This window comes from Synchiropus splendidus, chromosome 1 (assembly GCF_027744825.2).
Source record: "Synchiropus splendidus isolate RoL2022-P1 chromosome 1, RoL_Sspl_1.0, whole genome shotgun sequence".
Lineage (NCBI taxonomy): Eukaryota > Metazoa > Chordata > Actinopteri > Syngnathiformes > Callionymidae > Synchiropus > Synchiropus splendidus.
Genome location: NC_071334.1, coordinates 18,947,740 through 18,970,022, shown reverse-complemented (window position 1 = coordinate 18,970,022; position 22,283 = coordinate 18,947,740). Strand labels below are relative to the sequence as shown.

At 42.7% G+C, this 22,283-nt stretch overlaps 4 protein-coding genes across 11 annotated transcripts; 2 read left to right on the top strand and 2 right to left on the bottom strand.

The window, feature by feature from the left end:
* The first annotated feature begins 1,519 nt into the window (after positions 1-1,519).
* On the top strand, positions 1,520-6,032 carry LOC128749343 (flavin-containing monooxygenase 5-like). Its single transcript, XM_053848865.1, has 11 exons — positions 1,520-1,610; positions 2,139-2,283; positions 2,400-2,588; positions 2,667-2,832; positions 3,231-3,373; positions 3,469-3,668; positions 3,773-3,908; positions 3,971-4,190; positions 4,861-4,933; positions 5,028-5,280; positions 5,695-6,032. Exons 2-11 carry the CDS (start codon positions 2,152-2,154, stop codon positions 5,842-5,844), a joined length of 1,662 nt encoding a protein of 553 aa, XP_053704840.1. The 5' UTR covers positions 1,520-1,610; positions 2,139-2,151; the 3' UTR covers positions 5,845-6,032.
* Positions 1,552-10,509, bottom strand: LOC128749347 (THAP domain-containing protein 6-like). Of its 5 annotated transcripts, none has more exons than XM_053848879.1 (9): positions 10,350-10,509; positions 9,072-9,220; positions 8,841-8,946; positions 8,357-8,532; positions 8,054-8,155; positions 7,812-7,862; positions 7,531-7,741; positions 6,771-6,842; positions 1,552-6,653 (listed from the first exon to the last, which is right to left on the bottom strand). In XM_053848879.1, the coding sequence occupies exons 1-8, from the start codon at positions 10,366-10,368 to the stop codon at positions 6,805-6,807; spliced, it is 852 nt and encodes a 283-aa protein (XP_053704854.1). In that variant the 5' UTR covers positions 10,369-10,509; the 3' UTR covers positions 1,552-6,653; positions 6,771-6,804. The 5 variants fall into 5 exon arrangements, with proteins under 5 accessions (XP_053704854.1, XP_053704865.1, XP_053704884.1 ...); XM_053848890.1 differs by having other exon boundaries at positions 7,531-7,699; XM_053848909.1 differs by lacking the exon at positions 10,350-10,509 and having other exon boundaries at positions 8,357-8,543; positions 9,072-9,218.
* On the bottom strand, positions 9,659-14,044 carry LOC128749363 (THAP domain-containing protein 6-like). Of its 3 annotated transcripts, XM_053848941.1 has the most exons (8): positions 13,979-14,044; positions 13,759-13,861; positions 13,280-13,472; positions 13,080-13,178; positions 11,412-11,622; positions 10,938-11,018; positions 10,652-10,729; positions 9,659-10,514 (listed from the first exon to the last, which is right to left on the bottom strand). In XM_053848941.1, exons 2-7 carry the CDS (start codon positions 13,836-13,838, stop codon positions 10,686-10,688), a joined length of 708 nt encoding a protein of 235 aa, XP_053704916.1. In that variant the 5' UTR covers positions 13,839-13,861; positions 13,979-14,044; the 3' UTR covers positions 9,659-10,514; positions 10,652-10,685. The 3 variants fall into 3 exon arrangements, with proteins under 3 accessions (XP_053704916.1, XP_053704907.1, XP_053704924.1); XM_053848932.1 differs by having other exon boundaries at positions 13,759-14,022; XM_053848949.1 differs by lacking the exon at positions 10,938-11,018 and having other exon boundaries at positions 13,759-14,022.
* Positions 14,045-16,090: 2,046 nt separating this feature from the next.
* LOC128767688 (flavin-containing monooxygenase 5-like) lies at positions 16,091-20,876 on the top strand. Of its 2 annotated transcripts, none has more exons than XM_053879920.1 (11): positions 16,091-16,231; positions 16,752-16,896; positions 17,023-17,211; positions 17,289-17,454; positions 18,767-18,909; positions 19,006-19,205; positions 19,310-19,445; positions 19,508-19,727; positions 19,890-19,962; positions 20,057-20,309; positions 20,549-20,876. In XM_053879920.1, exons 2-11 carry the CDS (start codon positions 16,765-16,767, stop codon positions 20,717-20,719), a joined length of 1,683 nt encoding a protein of 560 aa, XP_053735895.1. In that variant the 5' UTR covers positions 16,091-16,231; positions 16,752-16,764; the 3' UTR covers positions 20,720-20,876. The 2 variants fall into 2 exon arrangements, with proteins under 2 accessions (XP_053735895.1, XP_053735887.1); XM_053879912.1 differs by lacking the exon at positions 16,091-16,231 and adding an exon at positions 16,285-16,676.
* Positions 20,877-22,283: the final 1,407 nt, after the last annotated feature.

The following is a 22,283-nucleotide window of genomic DNA, read 5'->3' as shown; positions in this document are numbered from 1 at the left end:
TGTCTTCCTACATTCCCCTACCTTTACAAGCGTGATAGTGTTGGGAATGAAAAAAGAAGGTCTTAAATACAAGCGATAGAATATATACAGTAGTGTCCTCTGCTTGGTTTCCCGGAGACACTCGCACCACCCCTGCTCTTCTACATTGAGAGGATCTAGTTGAGTTGGTCCCAGGCCAATTGCAGAAAAACTGACGACAATAGTTCCCAGGTAATTCTCAATATTTCCTCAGAAGAACCGTAGGAAGTTTCTGGAAAGACTGACCTCTTCGCTAGGAGCGCAGCTGCCTGTGGTCCAACCTCAGAAAATCGAAAGACAACAGAATCAATGAGCAAATTAAAAGGTGACTCTAGTGGAAGGAAAACAAACAACACACAACAAAAACAGAATAAATACAGAAAATGATTATTAAGAATTCAAATTACATTTACATAGAATGAGAGCAAATAAGTCAATTTTCTTAAAATCATGACAAAATGGATTCCCCATTCCTCATGAGACACAAAGCGCTGGAATGTAAGCATCCGTACAGTGCAGATGTCCTGGGTGAATATTTACCTGGATGGCTGAGTTGCTTGCTTGCTTCAGGAAGAGATGCACCTGTGAATACACCATCGAGCCGTGGCCATATTTGAGCGCACACACAATGATGGACATCCATGACTCGACCAACAAGTGAGTGTGATGAGAGTAAAGAAGCTACTTCTTTTGGTTGTGATTTTACATGCCACATTTCGCCAGAGGCAGAATTATAGTTAGTTCCTACTACTGCCAGGTGGAACTACAGTACACCACAGTTTTACAAGCTGCAAAGTACCTTCCCCAACACTGACAATTAATGTTAATGTACAGGAGTACGACTTTTAATGGTCTTTGAGGTTTAGTAGGACGTGTGAACCCTGCATCCAGACGTGCTTTTTTTCCCCCTAAATTTCCCTGAAACGGTTTGTTTAAGCATTGGCCAATACTGAGCGATTGAATAGCTTGATACTCACTGATGCCAGTGTGAGGGTCGGGATTTTGTAACACGCTCTGTTAATTATGTAAGTCCAGCTATCGAACTAGGTGAACATGAAGTCATTGTTAATTTTTAAACACAGTAGTAGCTCAAGGAACTATCAAAAAATAAGTCTGACTCTGATGCAGACTCCAAACAGGCAGCAGTGTTATTTAAATGATAAAATATGAACCTCCACCAACGTGTGCGGTGCTCAGCAGGGACTCTTCTCTTCACAGGTAAAACCATGCTGCTGTCATTTCACGCAGACTTTACTTCTCCTCAGTGAATCACACATTCCAGGGTGAAGATTGTAAGTCAGTGATCTTTAATATCTAGAAATGGGCTGAATTTTCTCCACAATATTCTGCGCTGCAGCCGGCATGACATGATGATGATGGTGGCCCTTCCTCACTCTCTGTGAGTTAATTTGGAGAGCAGGATGAACTTTGAGCAAAGTCGCCAACTGTTAAAGAATAACTTCCAATTTTTGGCAAGGATTAAGCAAACACACACACAGGAAAAAAAAGGCAGGTTGAACACTTTGCTATAAAAGCTCGACATTCGCTTATGCCACCAAGCAGGCGCTCGCATTCCACACGCAAGGGTCAAGGTAAGTCCTACCTTCTACCTATGGAGACTAAAATGACAGTAGACAGATCAGACAATCTTCAATTTTATTCATGCAATAAGATAGTGACCATTTTATGGGCATCAAGCAACAAACACAGCCGCAAATAAATTCATTCATTTTTTCTTGGGTTTTTGTTTTTCAATATGATATGACTGCTCAAAAATGTTTATCCCAAATCCCGTAGTGATGGGAATGGCTGTGATGTTAAAATTTAAAAAAGGAGAAGAAGAAAAAAATGCGTATTGTGTGAATACTAGAAATGAAATGGTAATTTGAAAAAAGCCAAAAGAAGTGCAGCTGAAAGGGTGTTGAGCAGGAAATGATATGAAGTGAGATCATTTTCATCTTTCAATTTAAATTTAATTTTAAAAAATTACATTTTCATTTTAAAACTGACCTCATGGTGCAGTCTCAAGTAGCTTGGGGTTGCTCAATGGCCATGTGAAGAATGAAACAGCAGGCCATGAAACATTCTAACTTTTGATTACTTTATGACACTTTTTTCAGCAACATCTCCAACATGGTTCAGAGGGTGGCAGTGATCGGGGCCGGACCATCTGGTCTGACCAGCATGAAGGCCTGTCTGGATGAGGGCATGGTGCCAACCTGCTTCGAAAGCAGTGATGACATGGGTGGGCTGTGGAAGTTCAAGGCATGTAGCGCCCCCTACCTATATTGGACTGCAGCCTTTTGACGCACCAGTTAATATATCTATCAAGTTTGTGCCAAACTAAACTTCTGTGTGTCGATTCTTATGATGCCCTGTAGGAGGTCTCCGAGCCCAACAGAGCCAGCATCTACCGCTCCCTCACCATCAACATCTCCAAAGAGATGATGTGCTACAGTGACTTCCCGATCCCTGCTGATTATCCAAACTACATGCACCACTCAAAAATCCTAACGTACTTCAGGATGTACGCTGAACACTTCAAACTGCTGGAGCACATTCGATTCCAGGTGAAAATAAATAAAAGTGACTTGTGACGCTTCTGAGGAGGAATATATTGATGATCTTTTTTTTTTTTCTTTTTTAAGACATCTGTGAAGCGAGTCGTGCAAAGGCCAGATTTTACTCGCACTGGACAGTGGGAAATTGTGACCGAGAACAGAGATGGACAAGAGGAAAGGCATGTTTTTGATGCAGTCATCTGCTGCTCCGGTCACTACACCTATCCAAACCTGCCACTCAAGGACTTCCCAGGTATCAACAGAAGAACATTTTACACCATAGTCACTGTTTTCTACCCTATGAAAATCTACAAACAACTGATAGCGACTGCCACTTGAGAGAGGCTCAGTTCACTGACACAGGACAGCCATCACGTCTACCACACTCCTCTCAGGCTCAGGGACTGGATGCAGACCTTGCAAAAGACAATGTTTCTCAAGAGGAAATGAGTGTAAGCTAACTTAAAGGTGCATCGTAGGCGATAAAAACTAAGGTATTTTAGGTCAAGAAAGGGGTAAATAGTATTAGAGAGACAAGAGTATTGATGCTGAGAGATCATGTTGAAAAATGAATGAATAAAAGTGGACACTAGGCACAGCATGGTAACAGAAAGCAGGATATTTGAACAAATGTTCAACTGCTGTTTCCAGGAATCGAGACATTTGAAGGTAAATACCTCCACAGTTGGGACTACAAGGGACCTGAGGACATGCATGGGAAACGTGTGGTGGTCATCGGCATTGGAAACTCAGGGGGTGACATTGCTGTGGAAACCAGCAGGGTTGCAGATCAGGTTAATTCAAAGCTTGGTTCTTCTTTAGTTCACGTGGTATTATGTTTTGTTATTCCTTCTGGGAGGAAAAATATGCATTATTACTATATCTGCAGGTGTACCTGAGCACCCGGCGTGGAGCCTGGGTCATCCGCCAGGTCTCTGACAACGGCCTGCCAGTGGACATGAAGTACAACACCCGATTTGTACACATCTTGTTCCAGCTGTTTCCAATGGTGTTCTTCAACTGGTTTGGAGAAAATAAACTGAATGCCATGTACGACCACACCATGTATGCTCTCAAACCAAAGCACAGGTGAGAGGCCTGACTATCGATTGCTCAGAATCGACCAGAATGACATCATGTTTTCTCAGAACCATGCAGTTTTAAGCTATCCTGACTTAACTCCATACTCACAGGCTCTTCAGTCAGATCCCTGTGATCAACGACGACCTGCCAATGAAGATCCTGTCCGGGTCTGTCGTTGTCAAACCCAATGTGAAAGAGATCCGAGGCTCCACTGTGGTGTTTGACGATGGCACCATCGTGGAAAAGGTCAGTAGAAAGTTGTGTGACTTCACTTGAAGGCAGATGTTAGCAACATGCCCTGGTTGCAGGTGGACACTTTGGTTTTTCCCACGGGCTACAACTATGACTTCCCCTACCTGCCGAAAGACGCCATGTACAAGACTGGCCACCGAGTGGGTCTGTACAAGCACGTGTTCCCCCCAAACATGGAGCATCCCACTCTGGCCGTGGTTGGATTCATCCATGCCCTCGGCGCCATCATGCCTCAGGCAGAAATGCAAGCCCGCTGGGTGTCACTGGTCTTCAAAGGTGAGAATCAGCCATTTGCTCCATAACAACTTTGGGCCCACAAAGAACACGTGTTTTGTCAGAAAAATAATCTCTTTATGTACTGAACACCTCGACTGCCATTATCTAATGGTGATGACATAGCCACCAATGATGGCAGTGTGACCAACATTGTTTATCTCTCCATCTGTCGACCAAAATAATTCCAAGAATTTCAATTCAAATTTCAGGTAATGTTCAAAAAAGCTCAAAGATCAGAATCTGGAATGAACAACCTAAAACACAGCATTCCATCAAACTACAATAAATAAACTTCCATGTGACTATGGTGCCAAAATGTGTTGTTATTCATTCAATATTGCTGGACAAGATCACTGGAGCTTGGCAACAATGATGTTCCACCAACGTCAGTGGTGATCAGGTAGTCAGGCTGATGCGAAGTGAGAAATTCCTCATTGGAGTTGTGTTCTCTCAATGCGTTCCTAGTTCAATAGATTTTTTTGTTTCTTGGACCAGATATGGTGTTGATGTTGGTAATAGAATAGTTGAGGAGGGAAAGAGTTCATAACCTCGTGAGGGTAAAGCACAACTGAAAAACGCAAAAATGAGTTTAACATGGAAAACCGGCTTTTATTAATTTGTCCAACAGTTGTCTTTGAAATAATCTCCTTTATTTTTTTTTCATCTTCAGGTCTGAAGAAGTTGCCCTCAAACAGCGCCATGATCAAGGCTGTGGAACACGACACCAAAGACATCGAGAATCAGTAATTTGCTCCAAACTTTATCGCTCCTCAACGTTCATCATTGCTACTAAAAATGTACAAAACCATATTTAAACTGATGATGTTTCCTCCACAGCTATATCGTGTCAAAGCTGACCCCTCTGCAAGTGGACTTTGTTTCCTACATGGATGAGCTTGCTGGAGAGATCGGTGCGCGTCCCAGCCTGCCCTGGCTCTTCTTCACCGACTACCAGCTGTTCAAGAGAGTTCTGTGGGGACCCGTAACAGCATACCAGTACCGCTTGATGGGACCTGGGAAATGGGACGGCGCCCGCAGAGCCATCTTCACCCAGTTTGACCGCATGTACCAGGCACTGAAGACAAGAAAGGTCTCACATCTATATCCTTGTTTCTCATTCATCTCCTTAAATTAAGTTAAATAGGAGAAAGTTTGTGGTTCATCAGGTGCAAAAAGGCCACTTCAGTTGAATTTATCTTATTTTGAAGGATTGTCCTTATTTTAAAGCAAGCCTCTGTTAGTATGGCGAGAAGTTCTTGGTTTAGAAATGTCCCTCAATCGCACAAAAGCAATGACGAAAGCCTCACCACTGTTCGAAAACTAACCTTAACTTAATAGTTATTATTGTAGTTATTCTTTTCTTTATTCAGAAGTTTCAAGAACCTATTACACATGATGCATCGATGCCACTCGTGTCAAGTATCCGTGATGAAGAGCCTCAGTCTACATGGTGGCACCATGGGCGGAGAAACATTTTACTTATTTAATGTATTTCCTCTCACAGGTGGAAGAAGAAAAGCCATCTCTGACAGGTCGCCTGATCAAGCTCAGTCTGACCACCATGCTGGGAGGAGCTGGAGTTTACTACATTCATGTAAAGAACCCAAATCTCTTGACCAATGTCATGTCCAACCTCCGTACACTGACTGCCTGAGACTGTCGGACACCACAGTGGCTTTGTTTCATAAATACCTCTCAGCTGTCAAAATGCCAGTTTAACTTAAAAAAAAATATCTATATATATTTGAATTGCAGCAGGAAATACTTAAAATGTAAAGAGCAACTGCAACACCACGTTGTTACAAGTTATGTCAATGAATAAAATTGCACCTTAAAATGTGAGCTTGAATTGTGTGGATCTGCACTTGTTGCAAGAATGACATCATTTTTCCTGTCCTACAAGGTGGTAAAACAGGAATCATTGAGATGAGATGGAAACATTTCTGATGCTCAAAACATTGTGTATCCTATAACATCAAAGATAACCCGCAGAACATCCTGAATCCCTCAGTAACATACAGGGTTGCCATCCATCCCTCTATAACAATTACTGCAATGTGGTGCAGTCCAACTTGACAAAACCTTGTTCCCTGAGCAATAACGCAGCCTCTGCACCGTCCTCTTTCTGGACACGTGTCGCCACTGACACCTTGTGTGCTTTCCCACATTGGGACCTTCACATTGGCATCTGATGGAATCATCAGGCTGCCATTATTTTCCAGAAAATACAATTATTTTCTCATCACATGAGGTAGACCCTTTACCAGGCTGATACAAACAAATGGCACAAGAGCCTTCTCAGAACCTGCTGAACACAAATCCTGACGGAAGCACGACCACGAAAGCTCCCCAGCATTTGCAGCAGTGGACAGCTCTACAGCCTTGCTCACTTGGTGAGGGACCACACCTGACCATCACATGGCCTCTGGCTGGTCGGCAGATGGGTTGTTGTTGTCCAGGCCCCTTAAAGGAAAACCACACACACACACACAAATGATGAAAAACACCTCAGTCAACTGTAAAATGTGAATTAATAGAAGCTCCAAGTGACGTTGGCTAATCCGGTAAGTGCAAACATACCACAGGCCTTGAAGCATCCCAGGAGTCATCAGCATCAAGGTGACAATTCAGGCGACAAAGACAAACAGGGACCTTCAAGAGAAACGCATTACATTTGTCTGATCGTGTTAAAACAACGCACCTCAGGAAAATCACCAGGGATTTTTGTTCAGACTATAAACTGGTCACACCACCCTCATGACGAGGAATAAACACATGTAAATTGCACTGGACTATAAGTCGCATTTCGGGGACCAATAAATGTTCATTCCTGACAATTATCGCACATTTATTGCATAGTACACAAGCAGATGGCGGACAATCTGTGCAATGTTGTGTACCGGTACGTGTTTCTGTCATGTACATGCAAATAGGGATTGAGAACTATCACCCTGGTCGAGGAGATGAGGGAGTTTGTAGTTTGGTAGAAGAAGCATAAAAACATTCTGGAGAGGAATATTCACACGGTGAAGAAGATAAGACCAGACATGCAGTGCTGCTGTTTTGAAGGGTGGATGAGGGAGGCTCTGCCAAAAGCCTGGCAGAAACCCTGTCTGTGGCATTTATTGACTGTACAAACTACTGTATTAACTGGTCAATTAACCAGGTACAAAATTACTGAGTGCCTCTTTCAAGGCTGGGCCAATTCAGGACAACATTAAAATGGAACAGAAAAGGCATAACCTGTATGACATTATATATGTAATGTTATATGTTTATGTTATGACACAATTTCACCTGAAAAACAACCAAGACATCAAGACATACCCTGCCACTGTACCTGAGTCGCCTTCAAGCCTCTGTCTCAACTCTGCATTGATGAGGCTCGTCTCCCTCAGCTCCTCAAGGAGAGCATCCAGGTTTTTCTTTGCCCTCCGTTCCCGGATCATGCAGTTCCTCCTCGCGTGCTCGAGACTCTCCACTCTAGCAAGAGCTGCATTAAGTTTGGCCTTTAGAGCAACAGGAGAAGCAGGTAAAGCATAGCTGTGGTCCTGGTGGAAAGAGAGATGAAAATGTAGAGTGATGTTTCTAAAACATCATTGACAGATGCCGCTAACTCACATTCTTTATCTTATCCATCAATCCCACGGTTGCCGCCTCGGGAATGGGCATCTGGAACACATATTAAACCACTTAAATATGTTGTACAAATGTGAACACATTGGTAAGTAGGGGCACTAGCATTTATGCAAGTTTGGAATTTCTGTATTTCTCCTGTATTGGAGTTAGAGTAAAATGTGTGGCAGAGAGGTTTAAATACGACTAGGACCTAGATGCTCTAGTGTACAGTTATGAATACTTACAACATTGGATTGAGGTTTAGCTTCACGTATAGCTTTAGGCTGGTCCACTGCTGGGCTCTCTTCAATTTTCCTCGAATTTCGTGTGGTCCTTGGTTGTACCTGCTAAAATGCAAAAAAATAAAAAAATAAAAAACACAATTTTGAAAAGGTTATATACATTATGTAATTATTCTACATTAGAAAGTGTGCTGTACATTATTTAAAAAGTTTAGAGGAGTGTGGCAGAATGCGTAGCTATCAAATTAACAGAAGTGAATCATAGGCACAGACATAATAAATTATTCAGCCACAGGTCACACATACCTTTTGTAAATGAGATGCGAACGAGAAGACAGAAGGTGTGACTCCATGTCTAAGCCTGACGGTCTGCCCCGTCCTGTCAAAGTCATCTGCTTTGAAGTGCTCACTGCAGAGCACAGCAGAGGCCACAAAGCCGCTCCGTTTCACTGCCCGCTCCCATTGTGTCCTCAGAGTCATGTCTTTGGGGAACCTCACAGATGTGACAAAAGTAGCCAAGGACGTCAGTAATTTTCTACATGATAAAAATAAGTCTAATAACACTATACACACATTTTAAATATGGTTATTATTAACTGCGCTATTCTATTTAAGTAATTTCTCCAGCCTCAGTTCAACAGTTTATTGATCACATAACACAGCATTTTAACCAAAATTGAGTATGATATATTATAGCTAGAACAGAGTCGCAGATCACAAGGTTTATATCGGAGTTGCTAGTGTGTTTTAAAACCTGGGTTATCGATGTTACGCCTAACTTGCACCTCACCTGTGAAAAGTGATTCCACGGGATTTGGTTTCGGCGTTTCGCTCACTGGAGCATCCAACAGCAGCACAGGAGTCAGGCATCTTTCTCCAGTTGTGTCAGTTATCTGCTAAAAACATGACGAGGAATTCGCATTTGTAATGTTTATATTTCTACGTGTGTGGCGATTTTGAGAAATCTGTTTGAAAGAGATTTGCTGGAAATTATTCCAATTTCATGTTGCGGACCCCTTACTTGGCTGCTGTCCCTGTACCAAGATGGCGGCCCTGAAAAAACATCCCTCCGCTGGGTGGTAAAGCGTCCGCCTTCGTCATCAGCCTGTCTCCGCCCCGCGGCACCTGGTCCCGCGAGATCTCGCGCTTCGGTCGTGGTAAGGCGCCAGTCTTGGAAAAGATCAACGCACTATCGCTGTTGAAAACTGTGCGGGCACCAAAAATCTGAAGTTATCTTGAAATAGCAGTAAATCGTGGATGAGCAGCCGTGAGGTGAGACAGATAACCAGCAGGTATTAGTGATACCAATCGAAACAATTTCAGGTTGTGTTGTTGAACCCCGATAACACAACAACCCTGAGCCCTTCATGTCGCACTGTAAAAACTGTGAACCTCACAATGGTGAAAACAATTTGTTCCCACAAGGAACTACATTACCCTCCCTTGTGTCAATAAAACAAAAGCTTTAACTGGTTTTTCAACATCTTCACTTAGTCAGTACAAGTCTGATGAGGTGAAGAACAACAACATTGTTCATAGCTTTATTAAAACTCTTAAACATCAAAGGAAACTAGCAGTACAGAAACCCTTTAAAATATGACAGGCTTATTATATCGGTTTAGGTTGGTTGGAGAGTCAATTCTTGGACCGAAGCAAACATCTAGACCAAAAGTTGCTGCATACATGTACGGCGATGTGCATCTGCTATGAGAGTCCCGAGGGCAACCACGTCACTGTTTAGTTTGTACCGCCATCGTGATCACGCGATGTTGCCACAACAGTGAATCTGTAAATTATTTTTAATACATAAATGTTACCAAATATTTAGACATACCAAACTTGCAAAAAATGTAGTTACGTGGTCACATTTTTTAAGTAGGGACACAGCGAATTTTTTTTACCATTTTCTTGTCAAAGAAAGTCCATGTTCAGATGATTTAATATTTTTGACATTTTTAAAAAATGTTTCAGATATCCTCAGATATTAATAAGCAAGTTAAAAATATGTCCCATTATCCAATAGACAGATAATGTAAACAGAAAGCTGTAGATAGTTTGGTTGAACACTCACTCCAAATGGCCATTCTAGTCTTGCGCTTGCATACAGCGTTGAAATGATAACTTCTAGGTCATACGTGCTCCGCACTCAAAATCGCCTTGATTTGGGATTCATGAATTGAATGCCTTTTCAGACTTTAAGGATTCAATGGAACCCTGGTCCTTCACCAGGCTGGCATAAGTGTATACCGCAAAAGACTGCAGAACAACAAATGCCTGCCATGTTGACCACAGCATTTACCGATCTTGCCCTCCGGCATTTGGAGCAGTCGACCGCTCTACAGCAGATGAGGACAGCGAGTCATTCTGCTCTGCCGCGTTGCCTTGCTCACTCGGTGAGGCACCACACCTGACCATCACATGCCCTCTGGCTGGTCGGCCGATGGGTTGTTGGAGGTCCAGGCCCCTTTAAGGAAAACCACACAAACACTAATAATGTAAAAGACATATTCTGGCTGTTGTTTTTTTAATTCTCAAATGTGAGAATAACAAAAGCTCCAAGTGAGCTTCTGTTATTGGGTAATCCGGTAAGAGCAAACATACCACTGGCCTTGGAGCATCCCAGGAGTCATCAGCATCAAGGTGACAATGCAGGCGACATAGCAACTGACAAATCAGGACCTTCAAAATAAAGAAAAAAAAAAGTTTTATTTGCCTGATCATGAGATCATGTTAAAACAAGACAACGCAAGAAGGCACCAGGGTTTATTTTGTTCGCTGAATGTGGCTACCATATTTTCTGGACTATTAGTTGCTCCGGAGTATAAGTCACACCACTTGAAAATTCATCACGAAGAAGGGAAGAAAAAAATAAATAAATAAAACATACGTAAGGCACACTGGACTAGAAGTCGCAATTTTGATGGAAATCTACTTCTTCTACTGAGATGCGAGGACGGGAATGACATTTCTGTGGACAGAAAAAACTTTCGTCATCATCATCAGAAGTAAGTGTCATTTATCAGCAGCTGCTCACACTCGGTCCGTCCCTACAGGTGTCCGAGATGAAATGATTCCTCTACTGAACACATCAGTATCAGTCTGCCATTTAGAAAATGTGCATAAGTCCCAGCCATCGTTTCTAAATCCTAGCTAAAAGCCGGCTCAACGCCATATAAATAACCATATGGCCACACACACACACGACACATGTTAAGATCATGACAATGTGAAACACGGAACTAACTAATGGACCAGGAAAAGCTTGAAAAGAAGAAAATGTCATGTTACCATTTCACCTGTTAGACGTGAAAAGCAAACATGAAAGAAACAAGACATCATCATATCATCCCTGCCACTGTACCTGAGTCGCCTTCAAGCCTCTGTCTCAACTCTTCATTGATGAGATTCGTCTCCTTCAGCTCCTCAAGAAGAGCATCCAGGTTTTTCTTTGCCCTCCGTTCCCGGATCATGCAGTTCCTCCTCGCGTGCTCAAGACTCTCCACTCTAGCAAGAGCTGCATTAAGTCTGGCCTTTAGAGCAACAGGAGAAGCAGGTAAAGCATAGCTGTGGTCCTGGTGGAAAGAGAGATGAAAATGTAGAGTGATGTTCATAGCATCTGGCTCTTTTTTCTTCTTTAATATGATTAAACGCACAACTTTCTGTGAATAATTGCAGATCAAAGAACAATTGTTCCCAAAACTAGTGCATTGTTCATTTTATTTGCATAGTACTAACACTGACACATCAATGAAAGGGCAAATGAATTGAATTTGTAAAGAACCATGGTACAGAAACATCGTATTCCAACCATCATATCATGATTCCCTGCCATGATTTTTTTATTTCACAAACTGCAAGGGTGTCCTTTAGTTCCGCTCTCCGCTTTGTGCTCAGCAGGGAAATAACTAGTCACACGGTCCGTCTTTTCATATGTCTGGCAGGAATGTGCGACTTGAGCGAGCAACGGATTTCAGTCATTATGGTGTGTCTTTCAGGAATTTTCCGTGAATACCACGCCAAACTCGTCATGTTCATGTCCACCTCCATGATGTGTTAAGTGTTATCCGTTTGCTTACACTTCATTTTAATAAATTTGATCACGTTTCATCTTTAAAAATCACTGAATTTGTTGCAGTGCCACTTGGGAGTGAAACTCACAAAGGAAATTAGCATTTGTGATACAAATCCAGTTAGTTTGTAAAGTAAATGCGAATTTCATTTAAAGAAAAATGGAATCAGACGCGGGATGAATTAAAACCGTGATTGTTTTTTTTATCCTGCAGGCCTCGGAAGTACTACACTGAACTGTGAGTGCAGCACTGGGATTACTTAATAACTTTGGCTTTAGCAACAAATGGTATAAATGAATTGATTATTTTAAAACATTCCCTTGCTTTTCAAATAATACAGTTTTTACTCAAATATGAATAATAATAACACTTATAAAGAACTGAAAACACCGTATGCAGACTTTATATCAGACTTTGCACTGAAGCCTCGGCATGACAACGGTTCGAACCGGCCACGCTAGATGCATGATACTGCGGACAACAGAGAAATGATCGAATAAAGAGGAACCATACGATACATGATTCGACAATTCAAAATCATTTCAACTTTTGTCAAAACAAACAGGTTCGATAACTAGCTCCTTGCCACCGCAGCTGAACGTTGCTCTCCCTTCACTAATCGATTGGATATATTGGGCCTCCGAATAGTCTGTGTAGTCCTACTCGTGTATATTTGAGTTAAAAAATGAGCAGCAGAGAGTTTAAATATGACCTTGATGCTGTCCTGTTCACATACAAATACAGTGGTGATGAGGCGAGTCTGGGACAGAGCGTTACTTGGTTTATGACTTTGTCACAGCCGAACTGCACAGACGCGCACTTTCAGAGCTGGACACGCACCGGGCACCTCTTCACTACTGGAGAGACCTCACTCACTCGGCAACCCCTCCAACAATTCACTTCTCGAACGGCTGACTGGAACGGATTGTGGTCGAGAACCGAGGTACCACTGTACTTACAACATTGGATTGAGGTTTAGCTTCACACAAAGGCTGAGGTGGGACAGCTGCTGGGATCTCTTCGGTTTTCCTGGAATTTCGCGTGGTCCTTGGTTGTACCTGTTAAAATGTTTAAAAGAAAAAAAAATTTTTAAATATATATCAAGTATGGCAAAATACGTCAAGCATGAATACATTATTCAGCCAAAAGTAACACAAACCTTTTGTAAATTTGATGAGAATGAGAAGACGGACGGCTCGACTCCATGTCTGAGCCGGACAATCTGCCCTGTCCTGTCAAAATCGTCTGCTTTGAAGTGCTCACTGCAGAGCAAAGATCTCTCAGAGGCCACAAAGCCTCTCCGCTTGACTGCCCGTTCCCATTGTGTCCTCAGAGTCATGTCTTTTGGAAACCTGAAAAATGTGAGAGAAGTACACAGAGATGTCAGTAATTTTCTCCAGAATAATAATCATAAGAAGACAAAGATTACTCACACAATATATGCATAATTAATTTGCATCTGCTTGCAACTGTTATATTCAATCCGGCACTTTATGGATCACATTACACTGCATTTTACCCAACTTGAGAGTGATATATAACGGATAAAACACAGTCGCAGAACACAGGGTTCCAATCGGAGTTGTTAGTGTGTTTTAAAACCTGGGTTATCGATGTTACGCCTAACTTGCACCTCACCTGTGAAAAGTGATTCCACGGGATTTGGTTTCGGCGTTTCGCTCACTGGAGCATCCAACAGCAGCACAGGAGTCAGGCATCTTTCTCCAGTTGTGTCAGTTATCTGCTAAAAACATGACGAGGAATTCGCATTTGGGTAGAAACGCCGACAATTTTTAAAAATTACAAATTGGCGATTTTGACCAATCTAAAATAACTGTTAGGGAACAGGGGAAAATACCGGAACTTGTTCTGTTTTGATGATATCGAGGACCCCTTACATTCCTGTCGTCCCTGTACCAAGATGGCGGCTCTAATAAAAACATGTGGCACGGATCCGCCTTTATCGTGACAGTCACCACCTTGTCCCCGCCCCTCGCAGGAGCTTCCTGGTCTCGCGAGAGGTCACACAGGCTTCGGTCGAAGTCACGGAGACACACACAATCCGTTGCAAATGCAAATCCATGCAAATTATTTGTGTTCATTTTAGTCCTGCAGCCATTATGAATTTTATTTTATTTAAGTACAACTCGGTAAGGTAAAGCATTCAAACTAGATATGTGGAAAACAAATGTCTACGCTTTCAGTTGTGGGACAACTGCGCGTCAAATAACCAGCAGGTGTCAGTAATACCGATCTTACGGTCACTGTCCAAAATGGACTGGACATTTTTCAGTAAAGCAAATGTGATTTAAAAGGAAAAAAATAGAGTCAAATTTTGTCTGGATAAGGCAGTAAAATATGGATCAAACCTGCCAACCTGAGCGAGACTTTATGGGGCGATACTTCATGCGGTCAGCAGGGGGAGCTGCGGGCCATCGAACAAACATGGGCGCCTCGCCATGCTGAAAATGTCCTCTCAATATTGAGTCTATTCATTATTTATATAAAATCTAACAATGTCTCAGTCATCAAAAATGATAAGTTTAGTGCTCAACACAACATGTTTTAATCGGTGACAGTGACTAGTTGGATAGGCAGTAAAGGCGTTGGCTGAGTGAATGGTGAATTTTTACATCCTGTTTTAGCACAATTGTCCAACAAATCTAATAAAACATTAAATCTGAGAATGGGAAAAAAATGATTCTGTCGCTGAGAAAACCACAAGTATGTGGAAAAAAAACATTTTGATAAATTAGAAAGCCAATGTAAAGAGTAATATTCAAATGCAAGAAATGTCTTGGGCTCTTCTTGTGTAACTATATACCAAATATTACAATCTGACGGCCCTGGAGGAAAGTTCCTCCTGTGCACCACAGGAGTAACAGCACTGAACTTTCAGCTTGCGAGAGAAGTCAGAAATTAACATGACAGAAGGGAATGTATGGACTGTTTGAATCATCATATGTACAACACAATTCAGAACAGTGTCGCTGTTCCCAACTTAAAGACACACGTCTCTCTCCTCCCACCGTTGTTGTTTACAATGTGGCATATGGATGCGAGAGCTGTCCTCATGCTGAAAGCGTGACTGTATGTGACACCACGGCCAACATGCTGTAGAAGTAATGGAATATCTATTTTTATTTGGGAAATAGACAGAGAAACGTGCCCTTGGAAATGAAGATTGAGGATTGTCTGTTTGCTTTAATACAAGTCAAACACAATAACTGAATGAGCTTCACTCATTTGGTTGTGTGCTATCATTAATAAAGAAATGAGAAATGAGCTCATATAATGGACGTATGTGCTGTCTCAACGCTTTGGGAGTTATTCGTGTGCTCTGGCGCAATTTCACAGTAATGATGACATTTTTACCCCAAGAAACTATACTCTCCCTTGCTCTTATCATTACAATAAAGTTTTTTGTGTAAGTTAACTGCTGCAATTCCATTTCACTTGCCCAACCAAATGGTGACTGTGAATCCAAGTTGGTGGTGTGAGTGCTTTTTAAGCTTTTACATTTTCTTCCAGACAGGAAAAAATGAAAATGCTGTATGTAGACTTCTGTATGAATCCAGGTGGATGCAGTTCCCTGCTTGGGAATTGTGATGGAAAAAGTATTGTTACTGTTCAGACTTCTTGCTTGTTATCTCCAATGCTATTGTGTACCCCTCCTGTTCAGTGAGTAAAGTCTATGCTCACTGAGAGTGCCTCAGTGAGAGGTTCATCTTCACACCGTGAACTTGTCATCTCACTCTTTGCTTCTGATTCTTCACTAAATATTCATCAAGACAATTCTCTCTTTATTGAAGTCAGGAAATTCCACAACAGAATCAAAAGTGGAAAAAAAATGGCAAAAACCCAAACCCTAATTATTTAATTCATCAAAAACAAGCTCGGCATAAACAAACAAATCACTTGGAAACCAGAAGTGTTCTCTTCTGAGACAACCCAAAAGGGAGGGACACAATGGGAGAGCGAGTCCTTAAATGAACCTCGATTCGGATCTGACCATTTAAAATTCCACTCCATCAACACCATATCAACTTTTTGACCTTCGTCTCACCCAGAATTCTCATTCTTTTCAGCACCAGCATCTTCAGCCTGCAAGGTAGGAGACACTTATGATTGTTACATGCTGCTGTATTCATATTCTGCCGCTGTAATGATCTCAATTGGCAAGTGAACTGAAATTAAAGAGATTAACAGGCTTTTTTATTGTGCTTCATCAATATTCTGTGTGCAGTTCAATGCTCATTTCTGTTGTGGTTTTGCTGCAACAAAAGCCGGCACCCAAGGGGGCAAGTGAATTATTGCCCTATTATTGCTTTATTTGTGTTTGAAAAAACACTTGCAATGAGCTCAATCGGACGGTGAACATTGAAGTCAGAGTTTATTGCAATTCAAACTCTGCATATACAGCGCTGTTTTACTTTAAAAATGCTTTGCTGAAAATAGAAGTATTGTATATCGTTTCATGAAGTGTGGTGACCTGCAAGCAGAAGCACGTCTGGTGGAAAACACAGTTATTGAGTGTTTAATTGTTGGAGGAACAGGTACACTCAACCTTGTAACTTGGACCGAAGCACATTGTTTTGCATGTGATTTCTATTTCATTACTTTTTTCCCAGCAACATCTCCAACATGGTTCAGAGGGTGGCAGTGATCGGGGCGGGACCTTGTGGTCTGACCAGCTTGAAGGCTTGTCTGGATGAGGGCTTGGTGCCAACCTGCTTCGAAAGCAGCGATGACATGGGTGGGCTGTGGAAGTTCAAGGTCTGTATTCGACAGTGTGTTAACGTTAACATTCATAAATGAAGAAGACTTGGGGTTTGTCCCAGTAAGGAAGGTGGCTAAAGCCATACAAGTGAATGACAATGTTAACGCTTGCACCCCCTGCAGGAGGTCTCCGAGCCCAACAGGGCCAGCATCTACCGCTCCCTCACCATCAACGTCTCCAAAGAGATGATGTGCTACAGCGACTTCCCGATCCCTGCTGATTATCCAAACTACATGCACCACTCAAAAATCCTAACGTACTTCAGGATGTACGCTGATCACTTCAAACTGCTGGAGCACATTCGATTCCAGGTGAAAATAAATGAAAGTGACTTGTGACGCTTCTGAGGAGGAATATATTGATGATCTTTTTTTTTTTCTTTTTTAAGACATCTGTGAAGCGAGTCGTGCAAAGGCCAGATTTTACTCGCACTGGACAGTGGGAAATTGTGACCGAGAACAGAGATGGACAAGAGGAAAGGCATGTTTTTGATGCAGTCATCTGCTGCTCCGGTCACTACACCTATCCAAACCTGCCACTCAAGGACTTCCCAGGTATCAACAGAAGAACATTTTACACAATGTTTGTGAGAGACCTCAGCTATCGGATAATCAGGAAACAACAGGTTATAGCCAAAGAAAACCTTTTACCATCTATCCAGAAAGTGTGTTGGATCTGGTCAGTTGGGAGATTTCAAGATGGAAAAAAAGATTAACAGTCTTGTAATGAAGGAGTGAACATTTTGCCATTAAGAATTGAGAGTAAAACTTTTCGACCGACAACCTTTTGGTGGAACGGGTTGATGCATGATGAAAATCACACGAAGCCTCTTTAGGTTACTGATGCAGGAAGATCACTCTTTCAGCAACAGGTTAATCTGCCAATTCAAACATTTCCTCCTACATTATTTGGTTCCAACAACAACTGTGAGCTAGGCATCATTCATTCTTTGCACAATTCTCTCAGGTCACAGTTGATGGAGTTGGTGAACTGGCTAAACTAACAAAAATTGTTTTGACAAAGATAAGCGAATTGGGAAAACATGCAGTATCAGCCAAAGACATTGACTCAGGAGTGCAGTGAAGCAGAATATGTGTTGCACACACCTCAGGATGGTGAACCGGCTGCTGACTTAGCAAAGCAGCTGTTGCTTCTAGCATACATCAGGGAAGATGAGACATTGGCTTTTGGTGGTTGAGACCCTGGTCCGACTAAAATGTCTGCGATGAATGCACAACTAACCAGACACCAGCGATGCAGCCGAGGTCGCCTCCCCCATGTTGACGCTGATCTGCAAATGTAGGTTTGTCTTCAACCATCTTTACCCGGGTTGTTTTGATCATTACTTCTCACACGTAGATTTACAGATGTAAGTTGTTGGTATTGAGACACTGCATTACCGTCACGAAACGGTCCTCACTACCAGTAGCTTCGTGGTTCTTAATCTTCAAGCCATTAAATCAGTGTGACTAAAAAACTCTCGGCACCACCACAGGTCACAGAGCTGATATCCCATCTAGTGAGGCAAGCCACTAGAAGTGGGAGGTGGGGGGGGCCATATTCAATTACATTTTTGGAATTTGCTTTGGCCCATTAGAAACTGAACGACGGGCCACAGTTGGCCTGCGGGCCAGGGTTTGCCCACCCCTGTTCTCAAAGCTTTAAAAGACAAACCTGACAGCTGTCTGAACAAGATGAGATACTCATGATGTCAAGATGTGGGCAAATAGTGAATGCACCTAAAAAGAGTACATGTAATACAGGAGACCATCCACAGAAGTCATGCAGAACAAAGGTTTTCTCCAACAGTACTGGGAATTGAAATGAAAATAGGATCTCTGAACAAATGCATCTGTCATCATACAGGAATCGAGACATTTGAAGGTAAATACCTCCACAGTTGGGACTACAAGGGACCTGAGAACATGCATGGGAAACGTGTGGTGGTCATCGGCATTGGAAACTCAGGGAGCGATATCGCAGTGGAAACCAGCAAGGTTGCAGAACAGGTTAACTCAAAGTTTCTTCCTTTCTCAGTTACGGGGGAATAATGTTTGTGTTGTTTTTTTAAATTCCTGCTCATTAAGTCGTACTATAATCTTTAGGTGTACCTGAGCACCCGGCGTGGCGCCTGGGTCATCCGCCAGATCTCTGACAACGGCCTGCCAGTGGACATGAAGTACAACACCCGACTTGTGCACATCTTGTTCCAGCTGTTTCCAATGGCGTTCTTCAACTGGTTTGGTGAAAGGAAACTGAATGCCATGTACGACCACACCATGTATGCTCTCAAACCAAAGCACAGGTGAGAGGCCCGAATATCGATTGCTCAGAATCGACCAGAATGACCTCATGTTTTCTCAGAACCATGCAGTTTTAAACTATCTTGACTTAACTCCATACTCACAGGCTCTTCAGTCAGATCCCTGTGATCAACGACGATCTGCCAATGAAGATCCTGTCCGGGTCTGTCATTGTCAAACCCAATGTGAAAGAGATCCGAGGCTCCACTGTGGTGTTTGACGATGGCACCATCGTGGAAAAGGTCAGTAGAAAGTTGTGTGACTTCACTTGAAGGCAGATGTTAACAACATGCCCTGGTTACAGGTGGACACTTTGGTTTTTGCCACGGGCTACAACTATGACTTCCCCTACCTGCCGAAAGATGCCATGTACAAGACTGGCCACCGAGTGGGTTTGTACAAGCACGTGTTCCCCCCAAACATGGAGCATCCCACTCTGGCCGTGGTTGGATTCATCCATGGCCTTGGAGCCATCATGATTCAGGCAGAGATGCAAGCCCGCTGGGCCACGCGGGTCTTCAAAGGTGAGTAAAATGCATTCTTGGCTCCACCAGTGGGCATGCTAGTCATATAGCGATGTAGTTCACTTGATAATAGCATAAAAAAAACAGGGCTGGGAGTTGATAAAAAACAAACTTTTTCTTTCAACAAATCTCCTTTAAACAGACTTTTCCCATCTTCTTCAGGTCTGAATAAGTTGCCCTCAAACAGCGCCATGCTCCAGGCTGTTGAGCAAGACACCAAAGACATTGAGAATCAGTAATTTGATCCAAACCTTCCTGCTTATTTTTAGCAGTTCCATGTTCATCAGTTCCAATAAAAATGCCCAACCACGATGATGTTTCCTCCACAGCTATATCGTGTCAAAGCTGAGCCCCTTGCACGTGGACTTTGTTTCCTACATGGATGAGCTTGCTGGAGAGATCGGTGCATGTCCCAGCCTCCTTTGGCTCCTCTTCACCGACTACCAGCTGTTCAAGAGAGTTCTGTGGGGACCCGTAACAGCATACCAATACCGCTTGATGGGACCTGGGAAATGGGACGGCGCCCGCAGAGCCATCTTCACCCAGTTTGACCGCATGTACCACCCACTGAAGACAAGAAAGGTCTCACATCTTTATTTCAGTTATTGGAGATACCATAGTCCATCAAGCGCAGATAATAAAACATACCCTCACAGTCACCAGGCACAAGAATTACCATTGTCAGTATAAAATAAATCATATTTTATTTTACTTTAGATGTTAAGGACATTCAGCACATGGTGTCGATTTTACTAATCTGACAATATGGTTATTTTACGCGCTGTATTTACTTTCAATCTGGAATGTATTTCCTCTCACAGGTGGAAAATGACCGGCCATCCTTGACTGGGCGTCTGTTCAAGCTGAGTCTGACTGCCATGGTTGGAGGTGTGGGTTTCTACTGTCTTCATCTTAAGAACCCGACTATTCTCTCCATCATCATGTCCAACCTCCGTGCACTGGCTCCCTCGGATTATCTCAGTCGTGTGTAGTAAACTGCATTAACTTTCTTTTCAGCTGTCAAGAACTTGGGCAACTATAACCTCTATGGTTTACATAACATATATTCGAATTGCAAAGACAAATATTTCAAATGTGAAATAGGACCTGTGACTCCATGTTGTTCCAGAATGTCTCAATAAATAAACTTTCTCCATAAAATGTGAAATTGAATTCATGTGAATCTGTTTGACCCTGGAACAGTACATCATTTTAAAGAACGATCTTTGTAAAACAGGGAGAGGGACACCTGAGTGGAATAAATGTGGGTAAATGTGGTAAACAGGGTGCATCACAAAATGTAATGGCTACTTGTTAAGAACATGTGACATCAACAATAATATAGTGTTTATGTAAAGATCACACCTGAGTAGAAGTTGCAAGGGAAACTTCAAATAATTAAATGTAAAAAAATGGAACTGAAATCAGAAAATACAATAGTCAGAACTGTTGACAAGAGAAAGGCAATGTTCGCCAAGTGAGCACAACCCTGTTGTCTGCTGTTGCTATTGTGAAGGGACCATCCCAGTGGCCACCCCAGGGGAAACGGACAAGGCAGATGGGGGTGATGTCATCATTTTCAGAAAGTCGTGGTTCAGCTGTTCAGAAAATGACCATTTGAAACTGACTTCACTGCTTTGGCTTCCATGCCAGACGACCATTGCAGTAGACTCCACTGACACCAAGATACTGCCGTGACTGTTGGCAGGGGTTACAGGACCATGTGACCAGGACAATGCGGCAGTGGTCCACCATCCTATTGACTGATGAGTGTTGTGCCAGTGTTGCTGGAGAAGGTCAACATGGTCCAGGGTTGGCTGTTCCTCAGAGACACCATAGAACACATCCCACCCCAATTCCCCAGTACACACCCAAACTTCTGTTCATGGATGATGGCGCTCCACCACATTGTGCCAGAACCATCACAGCTCGACTTCAGGACTTCAGTCTGAGTGCCTCACATGGTGTGGCCAGCGATGTCCCCTGACCTAAACCCCACAGAGCACATCTGGTACCACCTGAAGCAGCAACTGGATGCCTGTACCAATCCCCAACGTGACTTAGTGAAGCTGTCATTGCAGCAAATGACTTACTTCCCACAGTTTTGGTTATTTGTGGCGATCAAATCTAGATTGTAATATATTAATATGTAATATATAAAATATATCGTCCGTGATCTTAGACTATTTACTACTCGTCTCTCGCTTTGTGCGCGTTCTGGCACATGCTGCTATTTTTGTTAGCTTGTAACATTGCTGGTGGTTTCATTAGGATTCAAAACACACCTAAGTTAGAAGTGACCAAACACTGAAGAGTCATACCCCAGCTACAGGACACGGTACTGCTCCACTTCCAGGTGGAAAGTGGCTCACGCGTGCACGGTCATGAGGTAAACGAGACAATGACGTCATTCAGCTACTTCTAGCAACATCCAGGGCCGCAAATAGCAACTTTCCTCACTGAGGAACTAGCAATGCTTCCGACGTTACTGAAATCACAAACAGAACAGTTTAGTGGATTATCACCCAACACTCTAAGACTGCATTTGCGCATCTA